The following is a 17,988-nucleotide window of genomic DNA, read 5'->3' on the forward strand; positions in this document are numbered from 1 at the left end:
ACTGTGGGTAGATAAAGGAATAATACCAAGAATGAAAGGTGTGTGTGGGGGCAAAAGTGGTAAACAATCTCTGTTGCAGATGTGTTGAAATCTGGTTGATTTTAGAAACCTGAAACCTGGATGCTGTAAATGAAAGCGGAATATTCCAGATTAAAATACTTGCAGGTGTCTTGTGGGGAGAGGGTGTCATCTTCTTTGAGATTCCTCACTGGGGACTGTTCGCTGTGACTCTTCACTCCACACTAGAACCTGCATAACAAGGAAACTTGCTGGCCAGTGGGAAAAGAAATGACTGGGGATGGGTGGGGTATACTTGCATGCTGCTCATGTTGGGCTGAGAGCATGCTGCTCTCAGCCCAACCCACCTCACAGGGTTGTTGTTGTGAGGATACAATGGAGAGGAGGAGGAAAATCTAAGCTGCCTTGGGTTCCTTGTGAGAGGAAGAAAGGCGGGGTATAAATGAAATAAATAAATAATAATAATAATAAAAAAACGAAATACAGGCCTAATTCTCACTAACATAGAAACGCTGTACCTGGGCTCTACCATTTCGTACTGAATGAACGCTTCTGCAAACAAACAAGACCTCCCAGCAAATTAAAAACTAGCATGTCAGAGGAAAGGCTAGGCTACATGAACCCTTCTCCCTGACACCTAGTTTTTTTATGGGAATTATTTGTATGGAGGAGCATTCATGCAATCTGATGTGGTACAGTCCTGACAGAGGTTTATCACATTGAGGTAGGCCACATACAGTCATCTGAAGGGAGGTGTTAGGTTTCTGAAAGATTAGGGTATGTCTGCATCAGAACCAGTCTAGTGATACCCCCTCCCCTTAATTCTTCTTTGGCTTTGATTCATCCTGCATTGGCTTTTGCCATCTCTCATTTGTTCTTCCAGTGCTCTTGGCAATCCATACCTACATATATATCAACAGAGGAACAATAAAGGTCAAATGCACCAATGGGAAGCTGGAATATTTACAAGTCATTACTTGCAGTAGGTGCCCCAGTCTACTCATTGAAGTGGCAAGCTGGCACACCTTGAAGTGTGGGAGACATTGTCCTTCACAATACATGGACAGACACTATGAGAAACACTGCAGGGATGTTGGTTCCTCTTTAACAAGGTTCTGATTTCCCAGAGAAAACCTGGGAGTGGAGCCCTACGTCAATACACCACATGAAACTAAGATTAGGGATGGGTGAGAATTTAATTTCACTTTGGTTTTCATAAGAATTTACCAAAATTCACAAATGTCTTCATATTTGGGGTGGAAAGAATTTCAGATTTAAAATTTTGCACATGGGAGAAACTGAATCTAACAGATTCATCCATCTAGGCTCAGGGCTCTGAGTATTTCACTCTTAAAAGTTTGGGTTTGAATCCCTCTGTATTCAACCATGTTAGTGCTGAATTAGGGTTGCCACCTTTTTTTCTGGCAGGTTCTTCATCTATAACAGACAGTATATTACAATCCTCTCCATGCTGGGAATAGCTGGGTGCTGGTGCAGATGAGTGAGGATTTTGCTTCAATTCAATTTTGATAAGCATTTGTCACAATTTGAAAATTTCTTCATATGTGGGATGGAAAGAACTTGAGATTTAAAAGGACTGAATGTGGGAGAAAGAGAAAGTGACAGAGTCAGCCATCCCTCACTTAGATGCACTCTGCACCAGCTGTTTTGTGACCAAAAGCAACAGATGCAGACATGCACATAAAGACCACCATCACTCTTGGTTTTGAAGATGATGCATATTATGCCATGATGTGCTGATGTAATATGATGTATATTATGCCATGCTGAGTTGTCACACTATATCCTGCCCAAACAACCATGGGAACCAGGAACCACTCACATGTTTCTAACTAACTAATATGTTTCTGTTTATTTAATTATGTGAGATTGGCAGCCACATTCAAGGGGACCTTTTCCTTTGCCACCCCTCAGTTGTGGGATGACCTGCCAGTTGAAATGCACCTGCTGACCTCTTTGAAAGTTTTTAAGCAGACATTAAAGACTCTGTTATTCCCCCCAGGCCTTCCCTTTTTAGAACTCTTAGTCCTTTTGCTGGCTTTTGTATACTGTTTTTAAACTGTGTTGTTTTAAGCTGTGTTGTTTTATTGTTGTATTTTTATTTTTTTATTTTTTGTTAAATTGTTTTTAGTTCAAAGTTGTTTTCAGTTTTATGTTGTTTGTATATAACAACATATATTTTCCATATGCTTTTATGTATGTGGATTTTAAACTTTGTATATTGTATTTTAATGTTTTAACTTTTGTAAACCACCCAGACAGCTTCGGCTATGAGGCGGTATTGAAATGTAATGAATGAATGAATGAATGAATGAATGTCTAGTCTATCCTACCTTTTTTCCACCATGAAACTCAAGGAAACATACATTGGATACTTAGGTGGCTTCCCATCTAGGCAATGACCAGACCCAGATCTCCTTAGCTTCAGCAAGCCTGTTGCCTCTCCTCCTGTGCTTTCAGACCATGCTTTGAGGCTTGTGCCCTTGCTTCTAGGCAAGGAAGAAATTCAAAAAAGCACCCCAACAGGGAGTTGTCCCAAGCAAATGAGAGATATGGGGATGGGGGAAATCACATTATAAAAAATGTCATTCTTGATTTTACTTAGCTGCTTCTGAGACAACAGATAAATATCACCCTATATAACACCCTTTGCAAAGTTGTGCCCATCTACATTTTAAAACTACTGAGCTCCCACCACCACCTTAGAATTTATTTCAGAAACACTTCCAAATGAGGATGGCTGCAACAAGATCAACCCAGGGATTGGTTCTATGGCCAGATGGTTTGCAGATGTTGGACACCTTGATCCAGTGCACTTGACATTTGCAAATCACTCCACCTGGAAACACTTCAAGAACAGCCAGACTTCTTGTTGCTGCTCTATTTTTAACTCTACTGAAGTATTTTTGCTCCTTTGTTTTAAAGAGCTTTAGATCCAGATTGGGAGTACCAAGCTGAAGCCATATCATCATCATCATCATTTTCTTCTTCTTTTTTTAAATCTAAGGTTGATGTTTGTTTGTTTATTTTCGTGAACGTATCAACCAGAAGAGATTTTATGTAACTACTTCAAAGCTGGCTTCCACTATTTCACAGAGACCAGTCCGTCCTAACAGGAAGAAGAAAGAAGTATGGCTTTGTCTGACTTGCTTTCGGCTTATACCATTCCCCCCAGAACACACCAAAGGAATCTACAGTCTGCACCTCGGAGATATGATAAATAAATATACGGATGCGCATTGGGGCTGGTTTGGCTGCCGTGTGCGTGCTCGTGGCGTGGATGCTGTGTGAAGTCTCTCGCCTTGCTGCTGCGTCCGGGCTCGTGCATAACTCCTGCTGGGTTGGGCTTCCCCTCTTCGGTGTCCCCTCCCTCCAGCCAACTGGTGGCGAGGTCATTCCAATGAGAGGGAAGGAGGCGATCAGACAAGGTCGACATCTCTCTCTCTCTCTCTTTTCTGGAGAAAACGCTTGCTTTGTGCGAGAGGAGCGTGGTGCTGAATTTAATCTGCCTTCGCCAGCCTCAAGGAGAGCGAGACTTACAGCGTCGGCAGAAAGAGCGAAAGTGCGCAAACGCCTGGCCGGGGCCCTCAGGAGAATGAGATCGATGCCGCCGCTTCAGAGAATCGTCTGATCAGGAAGCGCCTGGAGAGCGAGCGAGCGAGCGAGCGCGCATTGGGAAGGAGGCTTCAGCACCTCGGACAGCTCCCCACCGAGGCTTCATCACTGAACCCAACGGCCCGATTCATCAGCTGGACGCGCGCGGAGGAGCCCCGCGGTGTTAGGGTCTCCGGCCCGGATCGGAGCGCGGAGCACGCCCTGCCTTGAAGCCCTCCACCCCACCCCACCCCGCGGTCTCCTTCGCTGTGGATATGCCCGGCTGCTGAAGAAGCGACAAAAGTTTGGCCGCGGAGGGGGGGCGTGTGTGTGTGGGGGGGGCGTGTGGAAGAGAGCCCTCCCGCCGCCTGGGAGAAGGCGAATGCTTGGCTTTCGGAGCTGATTGGGGGTAGGAACGATGACCGAGCGAGGATGTGCACCAGCGGCCAGATCATCGGGAGCCTGCTGGTGCTCTCCGTGCTGGAGATAGGGCTGGGGGTGTCCAGCGTGGCAGTGGGGGCGGTCAGCTTCAGCCTGGTCTTTGCAGACGCGGAGCAGACGACTCAGCTGGGAGACTCTTCTCCGGTATGGAGCGGGGTGTGTGTACGTTAGCCATTTCACTCTCTCTTTAACGCTTGACGATGATGATGATGATGACGATGATGATATTCCGTGTGTGCGCTAATTCCAGTCCTTTCATGCATGCAGTCCCTTCTCCCCCGGTTTTGCACTCTACTTTGCATGCTTTATTGACCCGCATGATCCATGTGTATAGACGGCTTCTGCTACTGCCGTCTCATCCCTTAATGTAGCTGCTTTCCCCAACCTGGCGGCCTCTGTATGGGTTGGACTACAACTCCCATAATAACATTATGTCACCAGGTTGGGGGAAGCTACGTTACCATATTTTAGGGCAAAAGAACCTGAACTTTCTTTGAACCATCAAACATAAAGCTGTCTCCCCCCACCACTTCCTCAGATGCATACCTGCAGAACACTGGGCTGTGCACATGGCAATCATGAAACCTACTCTGGGGTGTGAAGAGTCTTTCTTCCCCCACCCCCACAACATCAGCTGGTTGTCCAAAGGTGGAAAAGGCTGTTTCAGATCCTATTTTTGAAGGTATCTTTTTGGAAAGAAAAGGACCTGGGGGTTCTTGAAGCATTACATCATTCTGATCAGGACAGGGCAGTTGCATCTTCTACTCAGGGTTTCATTAGGAACTGAAAAACATGGGCAAACTCAAGTTTCCATTCGAGCCTGTACACTTTTCATCTTCTGACATCTGCTTATATGGTTGGATTGATTTTCTTTTTGCTGTAATAACAGCAGATTGAATGTTGATGTCTCAACATCAACAAAAGGTGACATTTTAAGATCCAATGTAAATGTCTTTTTATTGAATTTACATTGTAGTGTCTTCTATTGGAATTCATGCGATCTGCACCCAGGGTGCTTAGCTGGGAGGAAAGCTAGGCACCTGATACCAAAATGCATTCTTTGGAATCAAGTCCCATTAAATTCAATGTAATTTCTTTCCACATAAAAGATTCCATCCAAAAGCTAAGCATGTTTAATTCTCATTGAAATCAATGGGATTTTAAATTTAGCTGCATTCTTAAATCCAGTTGGATGGGATGGGACTTAAGTTAGGTTGCGATGTATGCTAATAATCTTTAAACCACTTACTATGGAGAGACAATTGGACTTTCAGTTGAAATTAGTGGGGGTACAGTGAGATAAGCCAATTAAGGATTTCAACTTACATCTACATTTATATTAAATCATAACATATAAGGGACATTGTCTCACTAGTTTTGATAAGAAAGAAAAACCAAAAAATGGCCTGTATTAGGTCTCATAATATAAAGTGAATAATTAAAAAACCCTTCCTCAGAACTGAAAGAGAAGAGGATTAATGTGTCATATATCATCCCTTTTGACAGAATGAAAAAAATAATAATGCAGAAAAATATTAATACATGCATAATTTCCTATTATTTTAGACTGAATAGCTGCACATTCTTTTGTTTACTTTCTTTAAATGTCTACTTTGTACACATGTATATATTTTATCTTGGTCATGAAAACAGAAACAATGCATTGATTAATTTTGTTGAGTAGAAGCAGCACCTAGAAGTGGTGATAGCTACAAGTCACAACAACTTCACTCTCTCGCATGGCCTAAGTAGTGGACAGTATCCAATGGGTTGCATTAAATGTTAGTCTGACTTAAGTCCCATTCAGGGGCATTGTATCCAATCTTAGAACTAACACTGGATACAACCCATTGTGTGCATGAGGAGATGCAGCTTTCTGAGGAATTATTTATGTATTTCGATTATTTTTGGATTGCCCCTTCACTCACTGAGTGCTCGAGGCAATGTACAATAAAATACAAAGATAATACAAAGATTAAAATACATAAAGCTACAAATTATACAATATACTTTAAACCCAGGGATTAATGATTAAAAACAGAGAGTGACATTAACTATTAAAAACTCGGCAGAACAGTATCATGTTCACCAGCTGTCTAAAAGACACTAATGGGGAGGCGAGCCTAACCTCTCTGGGGAGAGAGTTCCACAGCTGGGGTGCTGCTACACAAAAGGCCCTGTTATGAGTGTCTATCAACCACACATCTCTAGAAGGTGGGATGCACAAGATAGCCTCAAATAATGAAGGCAAATTTTAGGCCAGCTCATATAGGAGAAGGGGGTCTTTCAGATACCCTGGCCACAAGCCATTTAGAATATAACTTTTGTCAAAGGACCGGGGCAAATAGTTAAATCTTTGATTGGTAATTCACAGCAGTGGAAGATGTTGTGCATATAAATGTTGGTATTGTTGGTTTTATAGCGATAGGCAGTTGGCTGTAAATTAATACCGCCCTATTGGATTTGTGTTCACCCTGGGATTGGTATGCTGCTATGAAGTTCAATTAAGTACGAATTTTGCACACTTTTTTCTTTTTTCCTTACCTGTTGCCACTGTGCATATCCATATGAATACACTACAGAACTGTAAATGCTATATATAGATAGCCTGCTCTAGAACATAAAGTCATGGTGGATTCATGCAACTATAGTCTCACTGCAAAGCGTGTTTTGCAGTCACTGTCATTGCCCAGGGCAGTGGAGCTCCTGATGGTGGCTTTCAGGACTAGAAGCCTTTGGAGACTGAAGCCTCCACTGAAAGTGATTCCAAGGAGGCACCAGAACCAGTCCATGGTCCTTCTGAATGGGGGTCCACTGCCTCAGGTCTCATATACTATATAAGGATGCTGGAGAAATTCAAGCTGGATTAAAATGAGCTCAGATTTCTAAGAATCTGACCTGCGGAATCTGCTGCAGTCCAACCTCCTCAGGCTGCATGGAGTCCGTGGACTTCTGGACCTTTTTAGTGTGGTTTTTTTAACTTTCCCGAAATCTACGCATATTTATTCATAGGAAAATAGTATGTTTCTGCTTAGACTGGTAAATATACGGGGGCGGGGGGGGGGGAAGTTGAATGGAATGGGAGACAATATGCTAAATATTATATACTAAGGTAAATTATGTAAATTGTTTTGAACCCTCCTATGGAATTATTTGCATATTTTTCTGCACAATGAAAAAAAAGTGAATCCGTCTGTGAACAGACAACGGAATAAAAGGTGCCTAACAATCCGTGAAACACAGAAGTAGCAGATTTTACACAATCCATACATCCCTAATCCTATCCATGCAACCCCCAGGAAATGCCACTGGCCTCTGATTCTGAGTGGATCTCGGACTTCTCTAATAAATAGGGAGAGCCTGAGGAGCAGCCACCAATTGGCTTCTCATCCCTCCATCTTTCACTCCCCAGAAGAAGCCAGTGCCTACAGGAAAAGCCTGCTGACCCTTCAACAGCCAGACACAGCACCTGAGGGGTGGAGCTTCCAGAAGAACTGTCCTGGCCTGACTGTAAAACTCTGCCAATTGCTCCCAGTCAGTGCTGGAGTAACTTTTCAGTGCTCTGGTTCTAGGACTGCTGTCCATGGTCCTGAAATTAACTCAAGTCTCAGAGGCGCTCCAGCTGCCATCATGCCTCCTCACCTGAGCCATCACCCGGAGCAGATGATGGAATCCCAGATGGAGCAGGACAGTTGCCATGTATTGTAGTTCCACATAGATATACACCTAGCGAGGTTAAAAATAATAGGATTGACAGATGGCATGCATACAGAAGAATACATTCACAAGGCTGGTTTCTATGGAGATTCTATAGCTAAAAGTGATTGGAGAAAAATGCACCATGCTGTTGGAGGAAAGTATAATGTGAATGCATCCTGAAGTATTTAGTTTCAAGCTAATTTTGGGTGTGCCCATACTTCAAATATATATTTGAAATCATTGTCTCATTAAACGGTTGTTGTGAATTGGACTAAGTTTCAGAGTGAATTCTCAGCACCCTCACAGCAGAAGCCTTATTTTCCACAGCTCCCTGGGAAACTCAAAGGTTGCGAGTTTTCCAGGCAGCTAGATGCCCCTAATTCAATGGCTTTTGGGAGAGCTGGTTCATCTAATCAGCACATCCACATGATATTGGCCAGGTTATAATCCCATCAATGGTCCAGCATGCTCTCTGAGGTCATTGGGTAGGGGACACTGATGGTATAACTTGGTACTATACATCTCCTCTTAGTCCCAGTGACTATAATCAGTGCTCCCGGTGCTAGCAACCTAATCCTAAACATATCAGAAGAAGACCCCACTGAGTTCAATGAAATTTATGCCCAAATTACTTGGAATTGCAGCATAACTGGCTTGAAACCAAGTGCTTTGACTTTAACGTTGGTAATTTTAGGTACCAGATGTAGCATGAGGCAGAATGAGGGGGAAGGGAGATAAATTACCTTGAAATTCTGAAGAGCACAACAATTAGAGCAAAGCTGATTTGTATGCACACTTCCTAAAAATAACATAACACAGAAATGTAATTAAAGGCCTTTGACCCACTTCTCTCTTCAAATAGCTGCAACTAGACAGAAGCCCGGTTTCACACATAAGTGGTTAAGGGAAAGGTTACTATGGAAACCTTCATTCTGAATACCCTACTTTACATAGACTGAAATCACACACATCTCTATTACCCATATTGTCTCACCATGCACTTATATCCTATTAGGCTGCTACATGAAATATTATTTATTTATTTATTTATTTATTTATTTCCAGGCACTTTTGCCCTCCTTTTCTATTTAAAAAAATGCCCAAAGCTGCTAATAAAATCAATGTAACATAACACAACAATCAACAAAATATTTTAAACATTTATAAAGTACAGGACAACAGTCAATAAACCTTAAAAATCAACTCAACATGTTTAATGCACAATCCAAAATACAGTGGAAAGACATGTCAGAAGCCAACTGGAGTAAATATATATTCACCTATGTTTTCAGGTGATGTGTAGAGATGGAGCCAGGCAGACTTCTTTAGGGAAGGTGTTCCATAACTTTGGGCTTCCATAACATTGGCATCTTATTGCTACAAAATCATTAATGCTAATGATGATGATGATGACAACAACAACTTAATCAGTGTTCTGGCTCATGCGGAGAGCCCCTATGGATAGAGGCTCTCCTCTTCAGACAGTCACCCTCCATGCATACAGGGTAAAAAGAGCAACAGCAGAGGGGGTGGGGCTAGAGTGTTCCCCCTCCTCCCATGTTTAAACAACATGCCGGAACAGGGCTTTGGTAACAGATTACAATGAATTTGAATGGGTTGTTAATATAAAACTCCAGTCCAATAAGGTGCCTCAGATTATCCCATTTACACTGATTACAAATGCAGGAGTTTAGGAGCTTTCCAGGATTGAAACCAAGATGCATAATATATTTGAGAAGAGAGAAATGAGAGAATAGGGACCATATTTAAAATATATACTAAAAGATACTCTGGGGGTTCTAATTCTGTCCACCTAATTCTTGAGTCAAAATGCTTGATGGTTTCCTGTGTGAGAGAGCAGTTTCTGCTAAAGCAAAACAGATGGAAAGAAGTCAGATGGTACCTAAGATCAATGACTCAGTTAATCTAATCTATGTGGAAAGCCTTATCAGTTTTTTGTATACAGATGTGACTATGCATGTGTGACTATGTGAGCAGATAAGATACTAAAATACAGAAAGTCTGATGTCCATGAATCCAACCATTGAATTCTGAATGCCTCTCTACTTGCTCCGCTTGTCATAGTCATACAATGTGAACTGTAATTAGTCTCCTGAGGTAAAGAGAAATGCTGCTAGATTTTTTGAAATCTACCACTGAAATGGTATGAACCAGTTCTCCATAGCAACGGCACAGCCAATCACATGAGTGTCTTGAGCACACAGGCATACACAACTAACAAGATGACAACATGCATACAAATGGCTGGTACACACATGGACACATATGCGTGGGTGCACACGCGCACCCCCCCCCAAACATTAAAGGATAATGCTTTTTATAAATGCCAGCTCACATCAACCATCAACTCTCTTTTTGAGGGCCCTTGAGCAAGACACCCTCAGTGGGCCCCTCCCTCAGCGAATCTACCTTCTCACTGCCATTATCACCAGCTGCTATTGCTCCCCATCCTCATCCATCCCCATTTGCTTGCTTGACAGGAGAGAGCCACTGAGCAATTAGGAAGTGGTACCTACTGCTCCTCCTTCTCACCACCACTGTTGTCTGGGCCACAGTGAGAGGCGAGTAAACAAGCAGCTTGAATGGGGAAGAGGAGGAGCAGGTCCTTGGGGTTCTTGACAGTGGGCCCCTGCTGGGGTTTAGGACCTTGGCAGGTGCCTGACCATGCCTACCCTTGATGCCAGCCCTACCAGTGGTGCATGTATAAAATATTGCTAGCGGTAAGATTTTAGAGTGCCATAGCCATCTCTTCAGTGTTTCATTTCTCAAGCAAGATAAGAGATGCCATGGCTGAAGACTTGGATCAAGAAGGCCTTTCTTCTGCTTTGAGATATGTGAGAGGCTGCTGTTTGTGGTTATGCAGGGGTGTTTGGAAGTCACTCTATACCAGTCTTCATCAACCTGGTGTCCCTCAGATGTGTTGGACTACAACTCCCACCATTCCCAGCCAGCACAGCCATTTTCATGCTGGCTGGGGGTGATGGGAGTTCTAGCCAATGCAGCTGGAGGGCACCAGTATGGGGACGGCTATTCTGTACATTACACAGAGTCACCCACATCTTAATTTCAAGTGGTTCAAGGTTGACCCTTGGCATTTAAAAGAGATTTTTGATCTGAGCAGCCATGATTTACCCAGTTCATATGAAGCCTAGTTTCTTCCTCTCCGATACATGGACAACTGCTTTTTTTTCAGTTCACAGTGCATCATATCTGTTTATTTATCTATGTATTTATATCCCATCCTCCTAATGCATTTGAATTAGAGCAGTTTATACGACAATCAAACTATCCCAGTCTGTAATAAAACATTTTAAAATCAAACAATATAAAAAGAGATTCAGCAGATGAAAAGCTCTCAACAGGGTTCACCATAAACCTCATCAGCCCAGCACAAAGGAAGCTTGCAGGAACAGGATGGAAACGAAACAAAGTTCATGGGGCACAGTTAGGAATGGGCGAACTAGGGATCCTGTGGGAGTCTGAAAGGAGGGTGGAGTCCAGTGGACTCCCCACTGCTTGGCCTGTCAGATCCTACTTGCCAAGCCTCTGTGCTTACCAGACCCGCTGGCCAAGCTGTGATTTTTTTTTTGCACAAGCCGTGATTTTATGCAAAATCGTGGGTATAGCTATTTATGGAAATTGCAATTTGCACAAACTACTGACTGTAAATAGCATGATTTATGCAAATGGCAGGCATAAATGGTCTGACTAGACCATTTATGCCTGCAATTTTGCACAAATCGCAATTTCCATAAATAGCTCTACCCCGATTTTGCGCAAAATCATGGCTCACAGCTAAAAAGAAAAAGAAAAAAAAAGCAGGAAACCACGAGCTTGCCCAACTCAGTGCATGCTGAGTCAGGCAAGCTCAGGGATCTGTGAGCTGGCATCCATGGGCCAAGCTGGTGAAAACTCAGTGAGCTCCACCCCCAAACAAGATTCCTCTGACATCCCTAGGCACAGGATTCCATAATCTGGCTGTGGCCACTGAGAACTCTCTTTTTATCCTGGCCAATTTTGCCTCTAGCACAGGTAGGACGCAGGGAAGGGCCTCTCCACCAGATCTTAGGGAGTAGGCAGGTTGGTACAGGAGGAACAGTCCCTAAGGCAACCTTTCCGAACTGGGTGCCTTCCAGGTGTCTTGGACTACATCTCCCATCAGCCCCAGGCAGCAGAACTAATTGTCAGGAATTCTGGAAGATGTAGTCCCAAACATCTAAAGGTGCCAGGTTGGGTTAGGCTTCCCTAAAGTATGCTAGGCCCAAGCCTTTTAGGGCTTTAAAAGTAGTCAGTCACCAACACTTTTAATTAAGTTCAGAAACAAATTGGGAAATCAGCGTAGGATGGGTATAGGATGGTCCCATGGGTGAGCAACCACTAACATCCTTGCTGTCACCTTCTGGGCCAACAGAAGCTTCCAAAGTCTGCAGAGTGCATCATTGCAATAATCCAATGTAGATGTAACTATGGCAAGGTGGGCAACTGTGGGAGGTGCTGGGGAGCATTTTTACTCTGAGGACTGCAAGCTGCAAAGCACCGCATAGTCCATGGGGCACCCTGAATTTTTTTAAAAAATAAATAAATAAATCTGTGATTTACCACCAAAATTCAGCAGCACAGTGCTCTGTAGCACTACAAGGGTTACATTTAACTTGTTCATGACCTAAATGTTACCCTTGTAACACTCCATAGCACTAAGAAGTCCATTTTTTTTTGACAAAAAAATAATATTGCTTTTTAGCCACCACCAAATTCCGCGGTGCAGCAGGGGATTGAGCAGGGGCTGCGTGTTGCCCACCCCTGGATTATGGTTTGTGTAACTATGGCCAGGGCTGATCTTCTCATGAACAGGCACAGGTGGCATAGAGGAGAGAGGCCCATCATGTATCCCCACTGCCACGGGGCAATCCATTGCTCTGTCTACCATGGGCTCCTATGTGGGCCCATGGCAGAGTCCTCCTGTCCCCTTCTCCAAGAACAGAGATCTAGTCTTCGGTCAGAAAGCAGCTGGCCACCTGCACACTTGGTGATTGTGCAGATAAGCTCTCCCTCTTACACATACATATATGGATAGAAATCCAGTTAAACACACACACAGAAAGAGGGAGAGAGACAGAGAGAGACAGAGAGAGACAGAGAGAGACAGAGAGAGAGGGAGGGACAGAACATATGTACTAGCAAGTACACAAACATAACTTACTATTGGCAGACTGGCATTTATCACTTGTACAGAAAATCCTGATGACTCACTTCCAAAATGGGTGAAGGATGGGTTATTTTCACATTGAATCACTCTCTAATTTTCTCACACCACTCAGGCAAGCTAGTATACATGTGTGGGCACTGTTTGTTTGTTTTTTCTGTTCAGGGCAACATTCCCTTGAAGGCAATCTGTTGGTGCTGGGTGTGGGTGGGGCTGAAGCTAGTGGTGGCTCAGGCAAGAGCCAAAAGTGGCTGGGGCAACCCCTTTTCTCCCTCTCTTTCTGCCACTCCTCTCTCTCTCCCCCCCCTTCTCTCTCCTCACTAGGGATGTACGAAAGTCACTTACCTTTCAATGGGGTGATTCACGGTGGGGGGGAGGCACTCTGCACCTCCCCCCGAAATCCTAACCTGTCCGGCTCTGCTCCACGGACATTCCGCGGAGCCACCGGCTGGGGCTGCCCGCAGCCGGACATCCGGCCACAGGGCAGCCTGCAGCCAAAAAAACAAATATACATATATACAAATATAAAAAATATACATATAAACAAATATAAAAAATATACATATAAACAAATATAAAAAATATACATATAAACAAATATACAAAAGCATACGCAAATGGTGGTGGCTACGGCAGCCGCCATTTGCGTTCCCTTTTTTTCGCTGTTTTAGCCTATGTAAATATTTACGTAAGCTATTACGGTGAAAAAAAGGAACGCAAATAGCACCCACTATGCTATTTGTGTTCCCCTTTTGTTTGCCATAATTTTGTTCGCTGTCTTCCAACATTATTGTTTATTATTCCAACAGGTATTAGCTATCCTGCCCAATTTGGTGTCATCTGCAAATCTGATAAGCATTCCCTACACCTCCTCATCCAAGTCATTAATAAAAATGTTGAAGAGCTCTGGGCCCAGGACTGAGTCCTGTGGTACCCTGCTTGTTGTTGTTGTTCAGTCATTAAGTCGTGTCCATTCATTGCATCAGTGATGCTATCTAGCCATCTCATCCTCTGCTGTCCCCTTCTCCTTTTGCCTTCAATCTTTCCCAGCTTCAGGATCTTTTCCAGTGAGTTTTCTCTTCACGTTAGGTGGCCAAAATATTTGAGCTTCAGTTTCAGTATCTGTCCTTCCAATGAGCACTCAGGGTTGATTTCCTTTAGGATTAACTGATTTGACCTCCTTGCAGTCCAGGGGACTTGTAAGAGTCTTCTCCAGCACCACAGTTCGAAAGCATCAGTTCTTCGGCGCTCAGCCTTCCTTAGAGTCCAGATCTCACAGCCATACTGGAAAAACCATAGCTTTGATTATATGAACCTTTGTCGGCATGGTGATGTCTCTGCTTCTTACTATGCTGTCTAGGTTTGCCATAGCTTTCCTCCCAAGGAGCAAGCGTCTTTTAATTTCATGGCCACAGTCACCATCTGCGGTAATCTTGGAGCCCAAGAAAATAAAATCTGTCACTGCTTCCATTTCTTCCCCTTCTATATGCCAGGAAGTGATGGGGCCAGATGCCATGATCTGAGTTTTTTTAATGTTGAGTTTCAAACCAGCTTTTGCACTCTTCGCTTTCACCCTCAACAAGAGGCTCTTTAGATCCTCTTCGCTTTCTGCCATTAGGATGGTATCGTCTACGTATCTGAGGTTGTAGATAATTCTCCCGGCAATCTTAATTCCGATCTGTGATTCATCGAATCCGGCGTTTCTCATGATGTACTCTGCATATAAATTAAATAAGCAGGGTGACAATATACAGCCTTGTCGTACTCCTTTCCCAATTTTGAACCAATCGGTTGTTCCATGTCTGGTTCTTACTGTTGCTTCTTGACCCTGGTACAGGTTTCTCAGGAGACAGGTAAGGTGGTCTGGTACTCCCATCTCTTTCAGAATTTGCCACAGTTTGTTGTGATCCACACAATCAAAGGCTTTAGCGTAGTCAATGAAGCAGAAATAGACGTTTTTCTGGAATTCTCTTGCTTTCTCCATGATCCAGCGAATGTTGGCGATTTGATCTCTAGTTCCTCTGCCTTTTTGAAACCCAGCTTGTACTTCCGGTAATTCTCGGTTCACATACTGCTGAAGCCTAGCTTGTAGGATTTTGAGCATAACCTTGCTGGCATGTGAAATGAGCGCAATTGTACGGTAGTTTGAACACCCTTTGGCATTGCCCTTCTTTGGAATTGGAATGTAAACTGACCTTTCCAGTCTTGTGGCCACTGTTGAATGTTCCAAATTTGTTGGCATATTGAGTGCAGCACTTTAACAGCATCATCTTGTAGGATTTTAAATAGCTCAGCTGGAATACTGTCATCTCCGCTAGCTTTGTTGTTAGTAATGCTTCCTAAGGCCCACTTGACTTCACTCTCTAGGATGTCTGGCTCAAGTTCAGTGACCGCACTATCATGGCTATCAGGGACATTAAGATCTTTCCTGTATAGTTCTTCTGTGTATTCTTTCCACCTCTTCTTAATCTCATCTGCGTCTGTTAGGTAAGGATGGACGAAAGTCCCTTACCTGGTCCCGCAGCTTGCTTCGCGGTGGGGGGGAGGCGCTTCAGTTCTCCCCCTGAAGTTCTTGGTGGGGGGGAGGCGCCCCGCCCCTCCCAGCCAAAATTCAAGCTGGGGGGGAGGCGCCCCATCCCTCGCCGCTGAAATTCAGGCTGGGGGGGAGCGCCCCATCTCCCCGGCCACAAAATAAAAAAAGTAAATTGAAAAGAAAAGAAAAAAAACATGATAGGCTACGTAACGATTTACGTAGCCTATCATGGCTAGATTTTCAAAGTCAGCCATGATAGGCTACGTAAATCTTTACGTAGCCTATCACGGGTGACTTTGAAAAAAAGAAAAGAAAAGCGCGTACGCAAATGGCGGCGCCCATGGGCGCCGCCATTTGCATTCCTTGTTTGGGCAGGGGTAGTCTATGTAAAGATTTACGTAGACTACGGTGAAAATAAGGGCAACGCAAATAGCGCTGCCCTTATTTTCACCGTAGTCTACGTAAATCTTTACGTAGACTACCCCTGCCCAAACAAGGAACGCAAATGGCGGCGCCCATGGGCGCCACCATTTGTGTACGCACTTTTTTTTTTCAAAGTCACCCGTGATAGGCTATGTAAAGATTTACGTAGCCTATCACGGCTGACTTTGAAAATCTAGCTGTGATAGGCTACGTAAATCGTTACGTAGCCTATCATGTGTTTGGTTTTTTTTACTTTACTTTGTGATGGCGGCAGCGGCAGGCGGCCGGAAGACCAGCCGCCGCCCCCGCCCCCACCGAAACGCTGCTGAAACGCCGCCAGGACCCGCCACCGAGAGGGACATTCGAAGGAGGTAAGTCCCATCCCGGGGGGGGGGGTGTGACGGGGGGGTGGCGGAGAATTTCACCTCCAATTTCGGGGGGCCAAATGCATTGGCATTCGGCCTCCCTGAGATTCGTGGAGAAATTCTCCGCCATCCCTACTGTTAGGTCCTTGCCTTCTTTACATAGCCTATCACGGTAAAGGCAGCTACGCAAACGGCGGCCGCTATGCCATTTGCTTGGCTACCTTTACCGTGATAGGTTACGTAAATACTTGCGTAGCCTATCACGGCAAAGAGCAGGGGCTCTTTTAGGGAATGTGATTGAGAGGGATGTAGTGGAGCAACTGCAAGCATTCTTGGATGAAACTGAGTATCTGGACCTGTTCCAGTCAGTGTTCAGGCCTGGTGTGGGGATGGAATTAGCCTTGTTCACCCTGCTGAATGATCTTTATCAAGAGCAGGACAAGGGAAGTGAAACTCAGTCTCCCTGTAGCTTTTGAGACCATTGACCATGGTATCTCCCTGGACCAGCTCCATGGGATGGGTATCAGGGACACGATTTTCAAGTGGCTATGCTCCTAACATAACCGCGGTGGCTTAGTGGTTAAGACACTGAACTGCAGACCAGAAGGTCGGCAGGTCAGCAGTTCGAGACCCGAGTGCCGCGTGACGGAGTGAGCTCCCGTCTTCAGTCCCAGCTTCTGCCAACCTAGCAGTTCGAAAGCAAGAAATTGCAAGTAGATAAATAGGCACCACTTCAGCGGGAAAGGTAACAGCATTCCGTGAACCTCAGTGTTCAGTCATGCCGGCCACATGACCACGGAAGCGTCTTCGGACAGCGCTGGCTCTTGGGCTTAGAAATGGGGATGAGCACCGCACCCTAGAGTCGGACACGACTGGTTGGGGACACCTTTACCTTTTTATGCTCCTAACAGCATCACCGATGCAATGAATATGAACTTGAGCACGCTCTGGGAGAGAGCGCAGGACAGGAAGGCCTGGCATGCTATGGTCCACGGGGTCACGAAGAGTCGGACATGACTGAACGACTGAACAACAACAACAATGCTCCTAACTTGGTCTCGGAGAGTGGTGCTGGGGGAGTGCACTTCGACCCTCTGGCACTTGTGCTATGGGATGCCGCAGGACACTGTTCTGTCTCCAGTGCTGTTTAACATCTGCATGAAGCTGTTGGGAGCAATCACCCAGGAGCAAACTATGTGGATGACACCCAGCTCTATTTCTTTATAACTTCTGATTTAGGTGTGGCTGTGCAGGCTCTGGACTTGTGCTTGGACAAAGTGATGGGCTGGATGAGGGCCAATAAATTGAGTTTGAATCCTGGTGCTGTGGGTAGGTGGGTCATGAGTCCAGGAAATAGGTCAATTGCCTGTCCTGTACGGGCCTGCTTCTAGATGCATCTTTGTCACTAGAGGCTCAGGGACCTTGGTGGCTAGGGGAACCTTTTACCAGCTCCAACTGGTTTGCCAGCTACAGTTGTTTCTGGACTGTGAGAGCTTCACCGGAGTGGTTCAGGCATTGCTAACATCAAGACTGGATTATTGTAATGCATTCTAAGTGGGGCTACCCTTAGGCCTGTTCTGGAAGCTGAAGCTGGTGAGGAATACAGCTGCAAGGCTACTAACAGGGGCCATTTTTGGGCAGCATGTTACACTTTTATTAAAAGAACTGCA

At 44.6% G+C, this 17,988-nt stretch overlaps 1 protein-coding gene across 1 annotated transcript in view; it reads left to right on the top strand.

The window, feature by feature from the left end:
• Positions 1-4,065: 4,065 nt before the first annotated feature.
• Positions 4,066-17,988, top strand: part of TMEM196 (transmembrane protein 196) — a 30,325-nt gene continuing 16,402 nt past the window's right edge. Inside the window, exon 1 of the mRNA XM_084858602.1 lies at positions 4,066-4,218. Coding sequence (XP_084714728.1) covers positions 4,066-4,218 — 153 coding nt within the window. The remainder of the gene's footprint in view (positions 4,219-17,988) is intronic.

The sequence above is a fragment of the Heloderma suspectum genome, chromosome 5 (genome assembly GCF_057233095.1).
Source record: "Heloderma suspectum isolate Gila_16-S chromosome 5, 16-S_ref, whole genome shotgun sequence".
NCBI classification, from domain to species: Eukaryota; Metazoa; Chordata; class Lepidosauria; order Squamata; family Helodermatidae; genus Heloderma; species Heloderma suspectum.